Raw genomic sequence first — 21,041 nt, forward strand, 5'->3', positions numbered from 1 at the left:
CTGTGTATTCCAGTAACTTCTACAACATAGTCCGGTGTATTTTGTTATGTGTAGGGCTGATATGACCTTGTATTATTTTAGTGGAAATTTATCACAGCTTCAACAATTGATATCTCTACTGAGAAGATACGAGGCGAAATTTACGATGCTTGCGTGTGTTAGAAGTTCCATGTATTATAACAGAAATTTTGTCATACTTTTCTTCGGCATGGGAGGTTAAATTCAGTGCATTTGTCATAGAATTTGTTCAGAGAAGAACATGTTTGCGATAGAGCAGTAAAATTTTCAGGAATTTTAAGTATGTTAATATGCAAGATTTCATGTCCACAGACGTAGAATGAGTTGTGCATGCAAATTGAAAAGGTTTGGTCAACTCGTAATTTGTAGACGAAATTAATTATATTATTGATTATTATTTATTTATTTATTTATTTATTTATTTATTTATTTATTTATTAATTTGGCGTTTGGCTGCATCGCTAGACAATTAATATATACAATAATTACATCATACTAATAACAATAATTGATTCCATCACGCTAATAAGTTGAGGACAGTGGAGAGTTCGATTTTAATCTATCTCAGCAGTATAACTAAGGTATTTAGCATTAGAGGTTACCTGAAGACTTTTTCTGCCAATCTACTTCATGATAAAATTGATATCAAATGTTTGGCCTTCACATATTTTCTGGTTGTTGTATCCAACAGTAGACAAGAATGAGTTCAGTCCCTGGGAAAACTTCATGAAATTCCATCTAAAACGAATCCAAATCTCATATTAGAAAACCCGATACTTGGAAGTATCCGCTCGATACCTCCACAAGAAAAATCTGGTAACACAGTTTGGCAAAATTCCTCAGGTAAATAATTTCAAATATTTGGGGAAATCACCCAGCCATCTGCATTAAATCATGGAGAAAACAGAGATATTTCTATATTACAAGTAGGCCATAGAGTCACATGGAAAGGGTACAAAAAATCAACATCCCGGAAAGCTAAATTAAAATATTATAATACCTTAATTAAGCCAGATGCATCACACACATCAGAAACCTTGATTATTTGAGAAAGACCAGTATCTAAAATTATCGAAAAACAAGAAGTCCTAAGCAACATCTTTCTCCCAGCATGCATAGAAGGGGTGTGACTGAATAGGAGGTCTCCGGAATTATACCAACATACTGAAAAACTATCGGATACAAGTGCAAAAAGTCGATTGAAATTTGATGGACATATTAAAGGAATAGACGAAGAAAGCTCGCTAAAAAGTTATTTAATTATGCCTAATCGCTAAGAGTCAGAATGACTGGATAATTGAAATTAAAAAGACCTTCAAGGAATCAGCATTCCAGATGAAATTACATGGGACACGCCTAGCTTTAAAAACGTAGGTGAACAAATATCATTTCGCTAAAAACCCAAGATGAAAACAAAGGAATGGACCACTTTCCGGTGTACGTCATGAGGTGTGCCGAGAAGGTGCCGTTCTGGCTGAAGAACTTATTACTTCTCTTCGGTGTGCGATCGCATATGCCTCGCTAGATCTCCAGAATTGGAGGTCTTGTGGAACTCCGAAGCCTTATGCAGTAGTTAGTGGTACGTAAAGCAAAATGACATTATTATTAAATCTCGTGTGGCTTCCTCCCGGCGTGACGTGACTCTCGTGCGCCGCCTCGGCCGTGTGCACCGGCAGCGTGGTATTGCGTGCGAACGATTTGCCACAAAACAGGGCGCAGAACGGCATCTCTCCAGTGTGGTTCTCATGTGCATGGTTAACCCTCCAGTGGTCGCTAGATGAACTGTAACACGAGTGGTCGCACGTGAGATTTTCTCACACATTAAACATAATTTATAATCAATATATCTGCTATAATTTTGCGGGGCGTAAGAGTGAGCTGTGTTATACAGTTCAGATAAAAAGTGATTACCCATATATTACAGAAAAAAATTACTCCTTAATGGAAATCAGTCATTAGTTCAGTCACTTCAAGTACAAAAGTGCCGGGCTGAATGGCTCAGACGGTGAAGTCGCTGGCTCTCCGTGCCCAAGTTGGCAGCTTCAATCCTGGCTCAGTCCGGTGATACTCAAAGGTGCTCAGATACGTCAGCCATAGCTTTAAAGACATATAAAAGAACTCTTCTGGGACAAAATTTCGGCACCTCGGAAACTGCAAAGACCGTGGAAAGGTGTTACTGGGATGTAAAACCAAAAACATTGTTATTAATATAGAAGTTTCTGACAGTCGCAATACAAGAGCAACAATAAAGTACAATAGGTCTTCTCTCTAACACCTGAGTTAGCTGGACTTTCTGGCTGAAGATTTGCCACAGACATATTAGCTACATGGCATCTCTTCAGTATACGTCTGCATTCGTTTTGAGAGTGCGATTTCTCGGAGAAGAACATACTACAGATACTGGACTGTTGTGGCTATTTGCCTGTGTGAGATCGCATGTAACCAACTACTTGAGATATCGTACTGGATAATTAACCACAGACAGTGCCGCCGTACGGAGTCTCGCACGTGTGAGTCTGCACGTGTCGTGCAAGTTTGGATTGCGTGCTGTATGATTTACCAAAGATAATGCACCCAGCGGCTTCTTTCCTGAATAATCACGCATGTGATTTGCGATTTTGTGCTTGAATGACTATTTACAAACAATACGACAGAATGGCCTCTCCTCTGTATGAAACCGAATATGTTTCGAACCTACCTTTGTTGGTAAAAATAATTTAACTGGTTCTGCAGCAGTACGGTTTGTTTCCCATGTAAATATATGACAAGACAGATAGTATTTCGTGCTGAACGATTTGCCGCGTAATTCATTCAATTTGCCCTCTTACCCGTGTGAGTGTTTATGTGATTTGTAAGGTGGGATTTTCGACTGAATGACTTGCCACAGACATTGCAAGAGAACGGCTTGTTAACCGTATGTATCCGCAAATGAGCTGTGAGAGTGAATTTCTGCTTGAAGGACTTGCAACAGACATTACACCAGTATGGCTTCTCATCAGTGTGAGTCCGCATATGTATCAAAAGTGTACTTTTGAATCTAAAGCCCATTTTACAAGTATTGCACCAGTAGTTTAGCTTCTCGGCCGTGTGAGTACGTATATGACAAGACAGGTAGCGATTCGTTCTGAACGACTTTCCACAGTAATTACATCTGTGTTGCTTCTCTCCCGTATGAGTCTGCATGTGAATTGCCAAGTAGATTTTCCGGCTTAATGACTTTCCGCAGACTTTGCAACAGAAGGGCTTCTCGCCCGTATGTGTCCGTAAATGGTATCTTACAGCGGTTTTGTGCCTGAAGAATTTGCCACAGACATTACAGCAGCACGGCTTCTCGCCAGTATGTATCCGCAAATGCTTTGTTAGAGCGTTTTTCTTTTTGAAGGTTTTACCACAGACATTACAACAGTGTGGCCTCTCGCCTGCGTGAGTTCGCATATGTTTCGAGAGAGTGGCTCTCTCAGTGAAGGGCTTCCTACAGGTACTGCACCAGTATGGATTCTCGTTCGTATGAATACGCATATGACGAGATAGATGGGATTTCCTGCTGAAGAATTGGCAACAAACATTGCACACGTGTTGCTTCTCGCGTGTGTGAGTTAGCGTATGAAGATTTAGTTTCTCTTTCCGGATGAAGGATTTCCCACACACATTGCACCCAAAACAAGGTGCTCCGCCATCCGGAGGTTGTTGATATGCATAGCTCACCTCAGGTCTCGATCTACAGTGACAAATTAAAACCATGAATAATTGTTCAACAGTCACCTCAACCACAACTCTCACACAAAGGCATTGCTACTGAACATTCCACACACTGATACCACATGCTCAATAGCTGTAGTCGCTTAAGTGGGGCCAGTATTCAGTATTCGGAGATAGTAGGTTCGAATCCCACTATCGGCAGCCCTGAAGATAGCTTTCCGTGGTTTCCCATTTTCACACCAGGCAAATGCTGGCTCTGTACCTTAATTATTAGGATGCGACGTAAAGCAACTAGCAAAAAAAAAAAATACCACATGCTGAGATTTCATTTCACATGAATATCACATTCCTGAGAGTAAGCAACATCTGAGATCAAATTCAGAGTGTAGACTTAAATTAAAAAAAGCTCTCACTTGTTACGAGGATGTTTTGCGTCTTTTCCCTCGAATCACGATATCACGCACAAGAAACTTTTGACGGTTTAGGAATGTAAAATTTTATATGGAGGCAACCCCATTTAAAGAATGCATGAGAAGAAATGGTCCAGTCTAAAAGTAGAAAACAAGCTCTTTAATCCGGCGCACATTTATCTACTGAAATCCATATATGTCTGTCCTTCTATATAAAGACGGTATATGATCTGGAGTTTTGATCTTATTCAAACGCTCTGCACTTAGTTGCAGGCAAGTCATTATTTTTGTAAAATCCGTTGTTGTTGAGGTTGTTCGAGAGAATCTCAGTGGTTAGATATTAATAAAGTTGAGAACATTGTTTGCCGACAGTCAGCAAGATACGCTGAACCACGGCTAATCTGCTATGAATGTTACTTACGGTCACGAAAAACATGCATATTGAATTTGTACATTGTTAAAATATCAGTTTAGCATTATATTTCATCACAGTGTGGTTATTTCTAATTACGTAACATTGATGTGCAATCAAACAGAACAACCTACAGATAGGACGGTAGGTTTATACAAGGGAGTGCATACTTACTATCATGACGTACATCAGTCTACGTCTTAATTGCTGTCTTTAACAGAGGCCGCATGTAACAAAACAGGCCTCCCTTTACATCAACAACATCAACATCGTCCAACAAGTATCTTCCATCAAATATCTTGGAATTCTTGTGAACCAGCATTGTGGTTCAAAATGTGAATTCTTATCCAGGATTGGACAAGCAAAAAATAAGTTTAATACCATGACGACCTTACTCACCAGCCGAGAACTCAACCTCCAGCTCAGAGTTCGAATGCTACGTCGTTATGACTTTTCAGTCCTTCTGTGTGGTTTCCAAGGGTGGACGCTCAGCCCTTTATTGGAGAAGCGGATTGAATCTTTTGAAATGTACTTATATAGAAGAATACTCCGAATATCTTGGGTAGACAGGAAGACAAATGAAGAAGACCTCAACATCTTGAACAAGAAGAAGGAGCTTCTCATAACCATCAAGGAGCGTGAGCTCAGCTACCTTGCCAGAGATGCCAACTTTCAAGAAAAGCAATTCGTAATGTAGCCGTTCGGGCTCCGGGGGGGGGGGCTGACGGGCGTGGCGGCCGTAGAATTTTCCTTTTCGAGATCTTACTAACGTACATAACATTGAAAAATTAATGAACAACATACAATTCAACCAGATATTCAAAGACTGGCATATAAAGAGTATGATTCTTACCCGCTAAAGAAACAGGTGATCTGCAGTAAATATCTGAGGTAGGTTGAAGGATCATTTCTTTTGCTGAGTACTGTAGTTTCTGTTTGGTAAACGTACACTGGTGACATGCTACTCCGTTTGATATCGTGTGCTTCCTCTGCACTAACAGAGCATTTAACAGTTCGGTGTTCAGGTTATGTAGCGCATACCTATCTACGAAATGCCACTGTAATATTTGTCCCAAATGGAACATAATCATTCCTTTTACACAAATGGAGTGAAAAATCTGCGGTAACCGTCGTTACTAGAGAAATATGTATACGTTCTTACAGGCTTTAGTAGGACTCACTTGTGTTGTGTTCCGCTTCCCGTGCCGTCTTTTGTTTCTTTCTTGAGGTCCAGGGCTAGCACTGACGAATGGGAGTGCTATGTCTGTGAATTCTCATTATCTTTGTCCATGTGACTAGCGCGGGCAGTTCAAACAGCAAAATAAATATATAACTTTTTTGTTGAAAGGAAAATAGCATGATCCCATGACCTATAAATACTGTATATCATTTATGAATGAGTTAGGGCAAAACGAATGGGCAACATGAAGAAAACGACACCTAATTAATGTAAACAACTTCAGTGAGCAAAGATATCACACACGAAAGTGTTAGACAAAACAAAACACATACGGAAGCGCTGCGACGTAGCAGAAAAAAATAGTTGTAAGGTTGTAAAGTATGTATCCATATCATTCTCTTCAAGTAAAACATTTCGTACTATTTCTTAATTTACTACATATTTTCGAGTATTGCTCCCTAAATTTTTGAACTACTTTTGGTTTATTACTAGCGTCATTAATCAGTGTAATTTCCTGCACAATAAGTTGCTTCATTATTTCAAACCTTTTGCATTTTGTAACACATGATCAGCATATATCCGACAAGAGCAATATATGTAAATTTGGCAACTAAAATCGCAATAAATACTTCAACAGTCACGCACGCAGTATCCACAATGAAACGGAGTTTCTCACCACTTCGCCGCCAAAACAAAGGCAAAACAACTCGCATATTTGAATGGAAGTCTGGTCATGTGACGAAGACAACAGCTCCGCAAAATATACCACTTCACAGGTGCCGATTTCTCCGGCAATAGAAGCAGACACTGAGTTTGGCGCGAGAAAAATCTAAATATTCTCAAATGACGGACAGATAAGGGGTATAAATAATTACTGAGAAATCCGAAAATAATATTAAGAGAATTAAAGCTGTAATGGCATTCCTTGTCTATACTTTTGAACATTTCATACACTTAGATTTGAAAATCAACAAATATCGTAATTTGAGGTATGTGATTCGTAAAGGCGTAATTGTGATGGGTAATTCGTAATTATTACGATTGAATTGTAACAGTTGGCATCTCTGCCTTGGGCACATCATAAGAGGTGAACGATATGAATTTCTCAGACTGATCATTCAAGGGAAGACTGAAGGGAAAAGACCTGCGGCGGTGGTATGGACATAAGTCTATAGAAATCATCCGTGCTGCCGTTTCGCGTGTAATCATACTCAATTGAATCGCCAACCTTCGGAGGGAGACGACGTCATAAGAAGAAGTACGCAACAAGGAAACCACTAATCCTGATGAAATCCTGGTAATGATGAAATATAACAAGCAGATGACAGCTCTTTCACTAACACTGACGCTTTCTGTTCTCCGCCAGACACTGTTGCCACAGACATTACGCAGGCGACAAAGAATATGGCTCGGTGGTAATGTTTTATTACAATTATCTGATATCCTGAATTTGAACCCAAATGCAAGCTATCATGTCTATGAATATTCTTACTAGTGTTGCTTTAATACTACGTCTAGAAGGAGCATGAAAATCAAGGCTTTAGCCAAAATTCGCGATGACAGGACGTTGAATCGAACCGTGGTGGATACTGCTCCTGTGTAAAGGAAGGAATGAGATTCCTTTATTTCAAAAGATCACGGACAACGTGATTATTTTTAGTGGATTGATAACATAGCATTCAAGTCTGTGCCTGTCTTCCTACCGCAGAGTGGTCCTACATATTCTAGGAAAGTAGAGCGAGAAATGTAAATTTATTGGTTAAAGGCCAGATCCCTTACAACAGGCGAATTCACATGGCCCAGTCGAATGCATAACTTCCTCAGGAGCAGAGTAATGTTAGGCTCGACTACCTACACTCTTAGGAGAAAATAAGTGGACAAGTAAAAGTAGGACATTGATTCCAGGTACGACAGGCTGGACCTCTTGATCATCACACAAGATATTGATGTTGAGAACACTAGGCAACTGGGGCAGAGAATTTGACCATGGATTTAATATCATACGTTTTGTGGTAGGCAAAAGGTGGAAAAGTCTGTGGCATTTCTTCTTTACGTGATTGCGTGATATTTGTGACAAGTGATTTATCAGGTTTACAGTTAGTTTCTCAGTACAATGGTATTTATTTTGCATTGATAAATATTCTCCACGAACCAGCTATATTGCTGTAACATGTCGCACGTCCCAGGTGACGGATACGGTTTGCCTGCTGGCCTGCTGGTAGGCTTGAGCAAAATATAATAGTTCTCGCGGAGCAAACACGCACGAAGTCCTTAATGACAATTTTGGCGGGGATGGGAACGTTCGATGCGGAGCAGTTGACAGAAGTGGTACTCTACTCTTCTGGAAGTTAATACAGTAAGGAGCGCAGCGTTTCATCTCTAGAGGAGCGGCTGCAAAATGCGTCTGTTCCCCATGTCCGGAACGGCGTAACTACCTGCTGTCATGAGCTCTAAAATGCTTCAAGACAAGCCGGCCGTAAAATAACACCGTCACGTGATTGCAGAAATATGTCTCATGGAATCGGAACGAAGGTTAGGGCGTACCCTGGAAGGGACGCGCTTGGCAGGGCCCGGTCAGCATGAAAAGTAGGCAAGGGTTACCAGCGCGGGCTGTGACGGTTAAACAAGCGAGTACCCCCATTTTGTATCCCATCACTGAATTATGCCTACATGAAGTAGCAAATTAGCAACAGCACTTGAGAGAAGGCATATAGGCATCTGTGAGGTGCAGGGAAAAGGATGGACAGGGAAAAGTTATGCGAAACGGGGTGCGGTTACTAACTGATGTACAACGGAAGCCGAAGAACATCTAGTAGCGTTGGCATCGTTATACCAGCAAAATTCGACGGTTCAGTCTCTGAGGTGCAAAAGTATGAAAATCGCTTCAGGTAACTCGTCCACATTGGGGAGAGAAGGAAATTCCAATTATTCTATGGAATTCTCCACAAACTGGCTGGGCAGAGGAACCAAAGATGCCTTCTGGGCAGTCTGGCAAGAAGAACGCTGACTATCTTATCGTTGCCGGTGATCTGCATGGACGTGTCGGACGGAGGAAAGAAGCACACACAGTCCATGGCGTTCATGAATATGTTCAGAAGAACGATGATGGCCAACAAATTCCCGATTACGCAGAAACTGATCATCGCGAAAACACAGTTCAAAAAGCGTGATATTCAGCTAGTCACGTACTACAGTGGCTCTCCTCCAACTCACACTGACTACATCCTTCTGAGACGAAGGAATCTCAAAGATGTTCTAGAGACAACAGTTGTTCCTTACGAAACTGTTGCGATGAAACGAGCGGAATATTTAACGGCCAGTCAAATCGAGGCAAGACAAAACGTAAGATATCCAACCTTTTTACAGCATCAATGAGGAAACAAGACGGTTTGCTACTCGACTGGCGGGAAGCTCGAGTACACTGGCGGAACCACTTTGACAAAATTTCAATCTTGGAATTGTCGTATCTACCTATCCCAATCCCCTCCGCTGTTGATGGTCCAATGTAAGAAATTGACGTCACCGAAGTCCAGAGAGTTTTGCTTCCCTCAATGGGGGGATGCAGCAGTGTGACTAAAGCAAGCTATTCAACCAGATCACCAAAGAAGGTCAAAACCAACAGATTGATGACGGAATATCCATTCAAAAATAAGGGAAGCCCTGACGAATTTTCTAATTACCGCTCGATCATACTTCTGAGCCACGCAATGACAGATTTCGAACAAATCTTCGACAAAAGAATTAGCAATTTAGCCAAACATACAACAATCAAAGCTGGTTTTGTGTAAAATTGTGGCACAACAGGAGCAACCCACGCTACAAAGCTGTTACGTGAGAGACACTGTGAAAAGAATAAGAGGCTTCATCACGACTTTCTGGACCCTGAGAAGGACTTCCATCGGGTACCTCATAACCTTATCACTCAGCGCTACAAGAACATGGCATTCCAGAGCACCTTGTTGAGAGGGTATAATTGTTCCACCAAGAACCAAGGAGTTAAGTTCAAGCTGCCGTAAGAGCGTCTGATGACTTCCGCATAACTGTAGAAGTCCACCTGCCTTATCACCACCGCTGTTCATTCTTGTGATGGACACCATTACATCAGACCTGCACAGTCCAATACCATGGACACTTCTCTATGCAAATGCTGCAGAGAATAAGCGCCAAACAGAAGATAGGAACAATCGACTAGCGCAATACGTCCCGAGCCTTAAGAAAAAGAAGACAGAATATATGACATTACATCGTCGAGAAGTTGGAACCATGCATGTTGACGGTGAATATATAGTACGAGTAGAGAAATTTAAGTGCCTTGGTTCCACAATCTGTGATGATGGACGGCTTACTGATGAAGTCAACTTAAGAATATGCAAAGCCTGGCTGATGTTGAGAATGACAACGGGTGCCCTAGCGACCGTCGGATGAAGAACCATCCGAAATCTAAGACCTACTAAACTGCTATCCGTCCTGTCGTTTTCTATGGCAACGATTGCTGGCCAGCTAAAGAGGCAGAACGCCAATTAAGCATCATGGATACGAAGATGCACTGATCCAGAAGAAAATTGAGGAAAGGCGTGTGCGCTGGTTTGGCCATATGTTGCGTGCAGAGGACGATATATTGGGAAAGTCAGCGTATACATAGAAAGTCGGTGAAAAGCGGCGCAAGGGACGAAAAAGACAGCAGAGGACAGATAAAGTGCACAACGGACTGAAGGCTGTGTGACTACATACGAACATGGCCCGAGACTGAACTAACTGAAGACAGTCACAACACCGGACCCTGCCACTAGGCAGGCTAACACTAAAGAAGCAGAATAACAAGAAGCAGATTGATGAATATTTGTAATAAAAATTGGGGTACAATGGATAATATAGACATCCTATCATTCAACTCAGTATGTTCAATTCTGTATCTTACAGCCTATGTCCAATTTCTATAAGGTCTTATTTCCACAAAATAGTGTTTGAATGACAGAACGCTTCTGTATTTCGTGTTTACGTGCATTATGAAGAAAATATATAACTCAACAAAATTAAAAATTCAGGGGTATCTGTGTTAATCGGGAATGACAGTTTGAACATTCAGTGAAATTCTACAAGTACCAACAAGAGGGGAGTCCATAAGTGTATTCTAGCTTGAATGGAATTTTGCAATTCAATATTTCTGCTTGCAGGCTGAATGCTGAAACACATAGCTGTCTATAATGATGATGTATGTACGTGTGTATATTTCTGCTTACATCCGTCAGAGATAGCAGACAATCGTAATAATTAATTTGTTATTTTCACCCTGATCACGTCTACAAATATAAAGACCAAGGAAGAATGGCATGAAGAGGTCACCTCAGGGCCATATGACACTCTACACTCTACAAGTGGAAGAACACCGCATCACTAAGTGTTTAGTTCAGGACCATGTGTCTCTACACAAACGGAAGTTAGCCTCATCACTAATTATTTAGCTCAGGGCGATGTGTCTCTCCACAAATGGAAGGTAATCTAATCTCATCACTAATTGGTAAATTCATAAATATGTCCTTTTCCACAAGTCAGCAATTGGAAGGTCCAATAAATAAAATCTTTAAGTCCGTTTTTTCAACTTATCAGGAAATGAAATACAAAGTTTCAATCTTACACAAAATCTATATTTTTCACTTCTGTAATCCAATTTTTGGTTGTATGGAAATATACATATAAACTATTATTTAAAATAACTAAAAGCTCTTATTAGTTGTGAAATATAGTTTATAAAATGCAAAATTTTTGGGCTTCAAATGTCACTTGTACTCATCCACATTACCCATTCCATCAGAACTATCAAGACTGGAGTCAGTAGTTTGAAGCACACTGCTATAAAACAATCTGTCACTTACTGGCACATACTGGAGCATAAGTTTTAAGTCCTTCACCTTTCCCTCCTTCAATGGCAAGTACGTTTTTTACTTCTGCTTGGGTCCCGCATTCAGCAGGCTATTCTTAGATACACCATATCTATACAGCGACACCTCCTTAAAGCCTGTTCCGTTGGTCTCTTCAGATAATTGCATCTTTCCCCCACTTGGAAAATGACCCAACAATATTTCGATATACCTGGCAAACTGGGCTTTAATATGCCCCTGTACATTTCCTGATAGTGTAGGACAGGAATGATTCTTTCCTCTTCCCTAGGATCTTCAGAACTACCTGTGAGGGATTTTTGCACAACACAACATCAAAAGCGTTCTTCTTCTTACATTCCTTTAACATTTTCACATACTTTCAGGACCAAACTTCTTCTTATATTGCTCGATTGCTCCAAAATCTGAATCAATAGGCATCATACTGTGTCCTGGTACAGGTTACACTATTGTTATTTTATCAAAAATCCTCTTGACACATAGCTGATCTAAATAACAAAAGAGATACTTATTCTTGTTTTGTGAGAATGCATTATCACAAAAAAGAACAAGATACCTTTCTGTTGACTTGTAAATATTAATGTAATCCCCAAGATGGGTTTTTACTTCATCAGGGCACTTTGCAGCAAAATATTCTGCATACATATATATAACGGCTTTGCTTGTCTTTATATTATGAATTCCAAATATGTGAATCCACAACTGATGGTGATAATATTCATTTTAAACATTTGTGACAGGTAAGGGCAAATTCTTCTGAAAATCGAAGCAAATGGCAAGAGTATCTAGAGAGTCATTGTTTTTCGCAGCACAGAGTAGCTGATAAAAAGTTTCTGCATTTCTCTGGTGCTGCTCCAAGCACTTCACCAGATTTTCTTCAGTTCCATCATTTTTGGATGATTTAGCTGCATCAATGTCTATTTTGTACCTTGTGCAGATATTACACATAACTTTTCTAGGCAGACCAAATAAAATACCTGCCAGAAGATTTCATATGAGATGGCATTGTCTTTATGTTCTTGATTGTAAGCTTTATGAAACTTTGAAGTGTTCATATTTGGGTCTAAGAACTTCCTCAGCCTATGTCTGATCATGTGTAGTGTGATTCTCTACAGGGCAGATTGTCAATAAAATTTATTTCTCTAGTGTCTCCTCACGTGTTCTCCGATGATAATTGGTGCTTTCCTCTCATGTCTATTACACTGTAATCTGGTTTTTGGCACTTTTGCTACCAGACGATCCCGCTTAATACCAAAAAGAGCAGTAAATGCAGAGGCACAATGAAATTGTTTGATTGTTGTCTATAGTTACAGAATATACGAAAACTCACCTAGGATGGGAAGGAATATCAGATATGCTTGGACGATGTATTTTCGGTTGAATTAACTGCAGACAGCCTTGTAAATATATGTTCTGCTCCGTGTGTGATTGCAGACTGTTAAATCTGTCATACAACTTTTCCTGTCAAGCACTGATAATTTACTGGCACACTTGCACCAGCATGGAGGAATGTTCTCCATCACCCTTGTGTTACTGGCTATTTTCCTATTCTGTTTACAGTTTTTTACATCAAGCTTTCTTTTCTTGCCCACTTTCACGTTCTTAACACTTTGAATATTAACACTGTCGTTATATTCTCCTTCTGTAATGGCGTTCCTCTTCATACCATCTGCAGTAACTGATGATCTATAATCAACATTGGCTGTCACAGATTTCTTTCTTTGTTGATGAACGGGACTCTCATGCTCTGCAACAAAAGACACAAGAATATTTAGGTGTAAATACCACAAAAGATAACCCTTTAATTTTGAATTATGGCAAACGACCTTAGGGAGATAAATACTATATTGCTAAGTAAATTTTCTTTACCGACCTGGTAAATTATTATCCTCTCTTTCTGCAGAAAATATACCAGTTATTATCTCTTCTATCACGACTGATACCTGGCTGTTTCCTGTTTCAGTGTACAAGATACGCTCTTTTCTCACGCCCCTCTCTTCCATATTTCCATTGTCTTCTTGTAACTGAATAATGGTGGATATCTCGGCTTGCTCTGCAGTCTCTCGCACAGATTCATTGTTGTGTTCTTTGAAGGTGTCCTCAAGGTCCATCAATATTCTCTCTGAACATTAAACCAAAAGATGAAATATGTTTGTATACAGATACTTTTATAGTCTAAACTTTCAGTAAAACCATATGAATGAAGTGGAATAAAGCAAAACTATGAGTTTCTTGTACATACCTAATTCATCTGCACCTAACATGTACTTCAACATCTTCCTCACTACACATGGGAGTGTTACAAACACACTACTAAGCAATATTATTCCTCTGGCTTGATTGTTGAGCAATAAATGAAGTTGGCAGAGTGTATTTGTTGACAACAAAATCTCGGATGGGGTGAGGGAAATGTTGGATTTATTTCAACGGACTTAGTGGACTTAGGGATTTCTTTCGTTGCCTTGAGTGGACTTGGAGATTTATTTTGCTGCATTGAGTGGACTTAGTGATTTCTTTGGACTTATGGATTTCTTAAATTTAATTACTAGAAAGTACGAATTATACTCATGCAAGTTACATACACTTAGGGTTATTTATCACTGAAATTGATTGGAGAATTGAAAAGAGCGGGAAATTTTGTTCCGGATAAATGCATTATCTCCATTTGTCAAAAAATGGACTTAAAGATTTTATTTATTGGAATTATGAAATTTTATGAATCTTAAAACCTGTTCATATTTAATTCAGTACCGAAGTGATATGGCACATATCTTAGACATTTTAGAAGAAGGCATTTAAGTTGCTGCATGATATTTGTAGACTGCTGAAATATGAGTCAAGATACCATAGCACCTGAGGAGAGATATAAAACAAAGTGGGAAGCTGTAGGTAAGATCCGGTCAAGTGAATCTTTCAGAAGCATCTAAAATCTATGATATACAATAGACTAAGCTACGTAGCAATGGTCTGTCCTCTGCCTTATATACCAAGGGAATACACACAAACAGCTTGTCTCTTTGCTGGTTCGAGAGTGCCTCTGCACAAGATATGTTTAGGAAGAAGAAAGTTTATTTTTTAATTTTTTATTTTATTTTTTGCTAGTTGCTTTATGTCGCACCGACACAGATATGTAATATGGCAATGATGGGACAGGAATGGCCTAGGAATGGGAAGGAAGTGGCCATGGCTTTAATTAAGGTACAGCCCCAGCATTTGCCTGGTGTGAAAATGGGAAACCACAGAAAACGATCCTCAGGGCTGCCGACAGTGTGATTCGAACCCACTATCTCCCGGATGCGAGCTCACAGCTGCGCGCTCCTAACCGCATGGCCAACTCACCTGGTTAAGAAAGTTTATTTAAACTCCATCCAAAAATGGAAATATGCATTTTGTGTATGAAAAGTATTCATAAGCAACATTTTTATTGGTGGTCATAATACAAGATTGTTCTCTAACATAGCCTATTGTGTCCTGTTACACAGGAATTACAAAGAAACAGCAGAATTTGAACCTTGAAGAGTGTACATATTTGGGCTATCTTCAGTTGTGTGCATGGTTCTGCTCTGACTAATGAGTGAGTGTAAGTTGGTACTGGGTAGTTCAGGGGACTGGAATGAATATTTATTGCTACTAGTTGAGAATGTACAGTAGGAATAAGTCAATGCATCACATAACTGTCAAGAAGACTCTAACCATCCACAAAATAAAATCTTTCAGAATTCATAGTTTCCATCACTAATCTGGATTAAAGTCAAACCTTAGGCTATGACTAGCCATTGCAGGACCTGCCAATACAGGGGCTCGGTCAAGGGCACCAATCTGTGATTATACAATCATCTCCCAGGGATTATCGAAGATCGTTTCACACAGTAACCAACAACGGTGTGACAGCAAAAATAATTAGCAAGTAGTCCAATGTCATCCCTACAGTTCAAACAACAATACTGCATTAAATGTTTGAAAACAGGATGTACACTTGTGCTACATTTTAACGTCAGTGATAAAAATTACAATATTAAAATAATATTACATAATTACATTATTATTTACCTACTTTTATGAGAAAATAAATTTACTTACTTGAAGAATTCTGAATTTTTTAGGCAACCTGTACAAATTTAAAACTTCACTTGTACTTGTCCATTTTATTAGATAACACTAATTGTGTAAATGTGTTTGTAAACAACATGCTACAAGCACTTGACTGACAAAGAGCACTAAAATGAAAAGTTGGACTTGGCGACAATCAGCAAGTGTGACCCCTACACTGGAACAAACATAAATTCAATGCCACAAACTCTTTTTGCTTACAACAATGTGGACATCTCCAAAATAGGCACTCAGTCAGGGTTTCATCTTGTCACTTATAAACTTTACAAACACGGAAAAGTTTAACTGACAAGATTAACTTGTGAGTGTCCTATGCTTGTAAGTCGTAAAATCGGCACGGTATTTTACAACGTGCATTTCCTCTAATGCTTAATCACTGGTAGATAATTGTTATTGCTCATTAGATTGGATTCACTATTCAGGTTGAACCACAGTTATAACATATTTACACACGAAAATCAAAGTCTTATTCGCTATAACGAAATACTTAATTCGCGGATATTTACAAGTTAATATGACGGCAATGTCATACAATGTCAAATACTGTTCATTTGTGATGGAGGTTTAGCCTTATTAAAACTGCAATCAATTGTTATTACACACATATTTAAGGGAATATTATGAAATAGATTAGTTTGGCAGATTAAATGTTCAATTATTTCACTTGAAAAACGTCTTAATATTCACACGCTTATTTCTCATGAATGTTTAAACTCAGTTTCATTCGAATATGAATACAAGTTTAAATCAATTAAATTTGTTCAATTTGCAGTTGAAAGTACTAAGTCTCTAAAGTGATTAATTATCATAAATCTTTGACAACACTTTGAAATTATTAAGTTAGTATCATATCACTCCAAAAGTGTCTAAGTTCCAACACGAGTTATTGTTGTATAAGTCTTGTAGAAAACTTTACCGTACATTTCGTACGATGTGATGTCTTGAGTTCGAACATCGCGAACACATTCACGAGAGACAACATGACCACACGACGACAGCGAGTTGAGAATTGAACTGACCTGACCTGGCATAACCCCGTTCTCTTATACCAATCTGCCGAGGTCAGCTCCCCCTTGTGGAAAAATCAAGTTTCTTTATACCTGAATTACTCCTGAGGTCCGTAGGCCTTAATGAAATTGCAGTATGTTTGCCTTCAAATAATGGGCTATCCGATGGCGTATCTCATTCATTGATATCTCAATGGGTTACATAGTTAATACAATTTCTTCTAGTATGTTCGACAATATCAGGAGCAGGAGCGTGATGTAGCTTGCTTGCTGTATGCATGCCCAAGCCATTCCGTTACGCTGCTTCGCTTGCTAGGGTCGTCCCGTTGCGCTGACTTCCGTTAAATAAAATTATGTTCCAGGCCATACATGGTTCCTGGTACAGTACGAACGAACACAATTACTGAGACTATCTGGAGGTAATAGTAGCAGATGGCATTTCAGATGATAAGAATGTGATGAACAAATGATGCAGTGACAGTGAAAGAAAGAACATATTTTGCATGGTTGCTTAAAGGCATCGAAAACAAATACACTTCAAAAATATCTAGCTTTACCAGAGATTATTTTTGTATATATATTCAGTAAAACTACATGACGGAACCTTAAATATGATCTTAAAGTTCCTGAATATTTTAGATACACTTAACCAATAGAATTCTAAGATATTAGTGTTTATATGTAATCTTGTAAAGAAAGGATTAAACTGATCAAAATGGCAAGCTTTTGGAGATCAACCAACCACTACTGAACACGAGTGTGAGTAGGTATGACCTGTTCATATTGTATTGGATTTGTTGTGTACGTACTTTGTTTCTTCTTTGATGTATGGCAACAGCTGATCATCAGTATGTTCTTCTATGAATATTTCCTCCTTAATATCTTCGAAGGGCTATAAGTAAGAGATAAGAAAAGTAGAATAAAGAAGTAAGGGAGTAAAATATATAGGCCTAAACAAGAAACAGCTGATAAACTAAATTGCATAGTGGCAAAAGAGGAGTATAATTAATTTATCTCCTATTTTAAAAATATAAGAGTGGAAAGGAACAATTACGTCAAAATCACTTTAATTGCAAAAGAGGTGTCTACCTTGGTGGTGAATGGTACACAAAAATACCTTATTATCCAGCAGTAAATTTTAAATGAACAGAGAAGAAGACAATTTTTTAAAATGCAGTATTATACAAATCACACTGAATTTTTTTTCTATTAAACACACAGCTAATCCTATATATATTTATATTATTTACAAAATTCTACCTATAACACCTTCTGTATTTACAAACATGATCGACGCATATACAATATGTGAAATTGTTTCAAATAATACTATACCACTGCTATTAGATTAAAATTTACATTGCAGTTACATATTATATATTTTTACTCTTTTGGAACCTAACTTGCATAAGGACCTGCTGCCTCTTAACCCAAGTCCCTTTTGCCACTGCTTTTCAGACAACTGATAAGACAGATAAGAACGTGAAAAGGAACACACTCCAGGATAGCAGTAGACAAAGTAGCCAAGAAAAAGAGGAAAAATTTGTTAAATTGTAAAATTAAAATTGCCTCCATATTTGTGAAAATTCAGCAGAGTATAATTACACATACATGTGGGGATGGAGGCACTTCCGGATGATTGTACATGTCCAATTTAATGAAAATAAATAAATAAATAAATAAATAAATAAATAAATAAATAAATAAATAAATAAATAAATAAATAAATAAATAAATAAATAAATAAATAAATAAATAAATAAATAAATAAATAAATAAATAAATAAATAAATAAATAAATAAATAAATAAATAAATAAATAAATAAATAAATAAATAAATAAATAAATAAATAAATAAATAAATAAATAAATAAATAAATAAATAAATAAATAAATAAATAAATAAATAAATAAATAAATAAATAAATAAATAAATAAATAAATAAATAAATAAATAAATAAATAAATAAATAAATAAATAAATAAATAAATAAATAAATAAATAAATAAATAAATAAATAAATAAATAAATAAATAAATAAATAAATAAATAAATAAATAAATAAATAAATAAATAAATAAATAAATAAATAAATAAATAAATAAATAAATAAATAAATAAATAAATAAATAAATAAATAAATAAATAAATAAATAAATAAATAAATAAATAAATAAATAAATAAATAAATAAATAAATAAATAAATAAATAAATAAATAAATAAATAAATAAATAAATAAATAAATAAATAAACAAACAAACAAATACTATCTACAAATCCTTACCCAGTACTACTCCTTGCTACTCTTTCTGTTGATCCCTATAACCACAATGACTATCTATTTCCTTTATCCCCTTATATTCACATTCGCCTTTTTCCATATTTCTATAGATGACTTGACTTGTCACCTCTTTGTTCATGTCCATGTTATTTCTTTCCCAAAACACTTCACTGTAATATTAAATAATCCCATATTATTCCTACCATTTTCCCAACAATTGGACAATGCTTGAACCATAACCACAGAAGTATCCATCATCCCTCTCTGTACAATCAATCAATCAATCAATCAATCAATCAATCAATCAATCAATCAATCAATCAATCAATCAATCAATCAAAAGCATTTAGGACGTTCGGTTGTTTATGTAGAAAAATATTGTGTTAATGTATGAAACAATTCCCTTGGTAAATTATTTCAATCACTAAATCATCTTCCTGGAATATTTGGAAAAATTTATCCCCTTGAATTTCATCTTAACTTCATGTTGTGACTTTTCTTACTTTTAAAGAACATTAAATTTCTTCATTAACTGACGTCATTCCAAGCCATCTCTCCAATGACATCTCAGAATAAACTTGTCCCCTTTCTCCAAGTCTTCCTAGCCGAAACTTCGCAACATCTCTGTAACACAACCCTTTTGTCAGAAATTACCTGCAAGAAATGGAGCTGTTTCTGTGGATTATTTCCTGTTCTCTACTCAAGTAATACTGGTAACAGTCTCATACTCCCATTGTGGCCTTGATGGAGATTTATATGCCCTCTCCTTTAAAACCCCTAAATAACCGCATAATCACATGAAGGCCCGGTTTCATCAACACATGTTAGTACTTAACAAGGTGTTAAATCATTTTAACATACGATTTAAGAAAATTTGCGTTTCATCAACAAATGTTAACATTAACAAATGTTAAACTGCGTATTAAAGTTAACATCAGCCATTTCCAATGTTAAATGGCTAACATTAGCATTTAGCAACCTGTTCCAAAATGGCTGCTGTGAATCTCGCTTTCGAGGCGGAATTGCTCTATTTAGATCTTTTACAAAACAGTCCTGATCGAAGAAGAGTTCAGCGACGTAATGACTTTGAAAATTTGACGGATCCGAAATTTCTTCATAGATACAGGTTATCGAAAACAGTCGTTGCTAAGGTTGTTGACGAAATTCAAGTGAGGTTAGAATATCCTACGAAGAGAAACCTACCTCTTTCTCCAATGTTGCAGGTACTGATAATATTACGAGTTTTTGCTACTGGTTATTTTCACATAATGGCCGGAGACAATGCTGGAATTTCTAAAGCCACTGTTAATAGAGTTGTTTGTCGTGTGTCTGCAGCCATAGCATCCATGAGAAGGAGGTATATAACATTCCCTTCAGTAGAAGAGCGTCAGTAAATTATCCGCGACTTCTATGAAATAAGCCGTTTTCCTGGTGTTTGTTCTACATGCAATAGATTGCACACATGTAAGAATCCAATCACCTGGAAGCAATTGGGCCGAAATATATCGTAATCGAAAGGGATATTTCTCTGTTAATGTTAATGTTCAGGCGATTAGTGAGCCTAACCTCCAAATCAGGGATATACTTGCTAGGTAGTCTGGTTCTGCACACGACAATACAATATTTAATAACTCCCATATCGGAACACAGTTTGCAGTGGGACAATTAACGAATTGATTTTGTTAGGTGACAGCGGATACCCGCTAAAAAAAAGTATCTGTTTACCCCCGTTGAAAACCTCGCGGACTTTTCCCCCGCCTCGTCCTTTTCTTTTATCGTCAAGCCATCTGTGCGCTTGCACTCAATAACTTATATATATATATATATTTACTAACGAATTCAATTAACAACTCTTCTTCGAAGGAGGAAAAATTAGAACTACGATTCCGTTTCACTTCACGCGCCATATTTTACAGCTGTGCTCAAACAAAAGCGCATCGGAGCGCGCTGTAAAACGGCATGTTCGTACCACTGCCTCCTTGATTCGCACCAGTTCGCAATATTGGGAGAGTTAACAGTCGAT

The 21,041-nt window shown here is 37.6% G+C and overlaps 1 protein-coding gene across 1 annotated transcript in view; it reads right to left on the reverse strand.

The window, feature by feature from the left end:
• Positions 1-1,650: 1,650 nt before the first annotated feature.
• Positions 1,651-21,041, reverse strand: part of LOC137503264 (uncharacterized) — a 40,571-nt gene continuing 21,180 nt past the window's right edge. The window contains exons 3-4 of the mRNA XM_068230806.1: positions 17,543-17,625; positions 1,651-2,194 (exon numbers count right to left, since the gene is read on the reverse strand). Coding sequence (XP_068086907.1) covers positions 2,017-2,194; positions 17,543-17,625 — 261 coding nt within the window. The 3' untranslated portion in view covers positions 1,651-2,016. The remainder of the gene's footprint in view (positions 2,195-17,542; positions 17,626-21,041) is intronic.

The sequence above is a fragment of the Anabrus simplex genome, chromosome X (assembly GCF_040414725.1).
Source record: "Anabrus simplex isolate iqAnaSimp1 chromosome X, ASM4041472v1, whole genome shotgun sequence".
Lineage (NCBI taxonomy): Eukaryota > Metazoa > Arthropoda > Insecta > Orthoptera > Tettigoniidae > Anabrus > Anabrus simplex.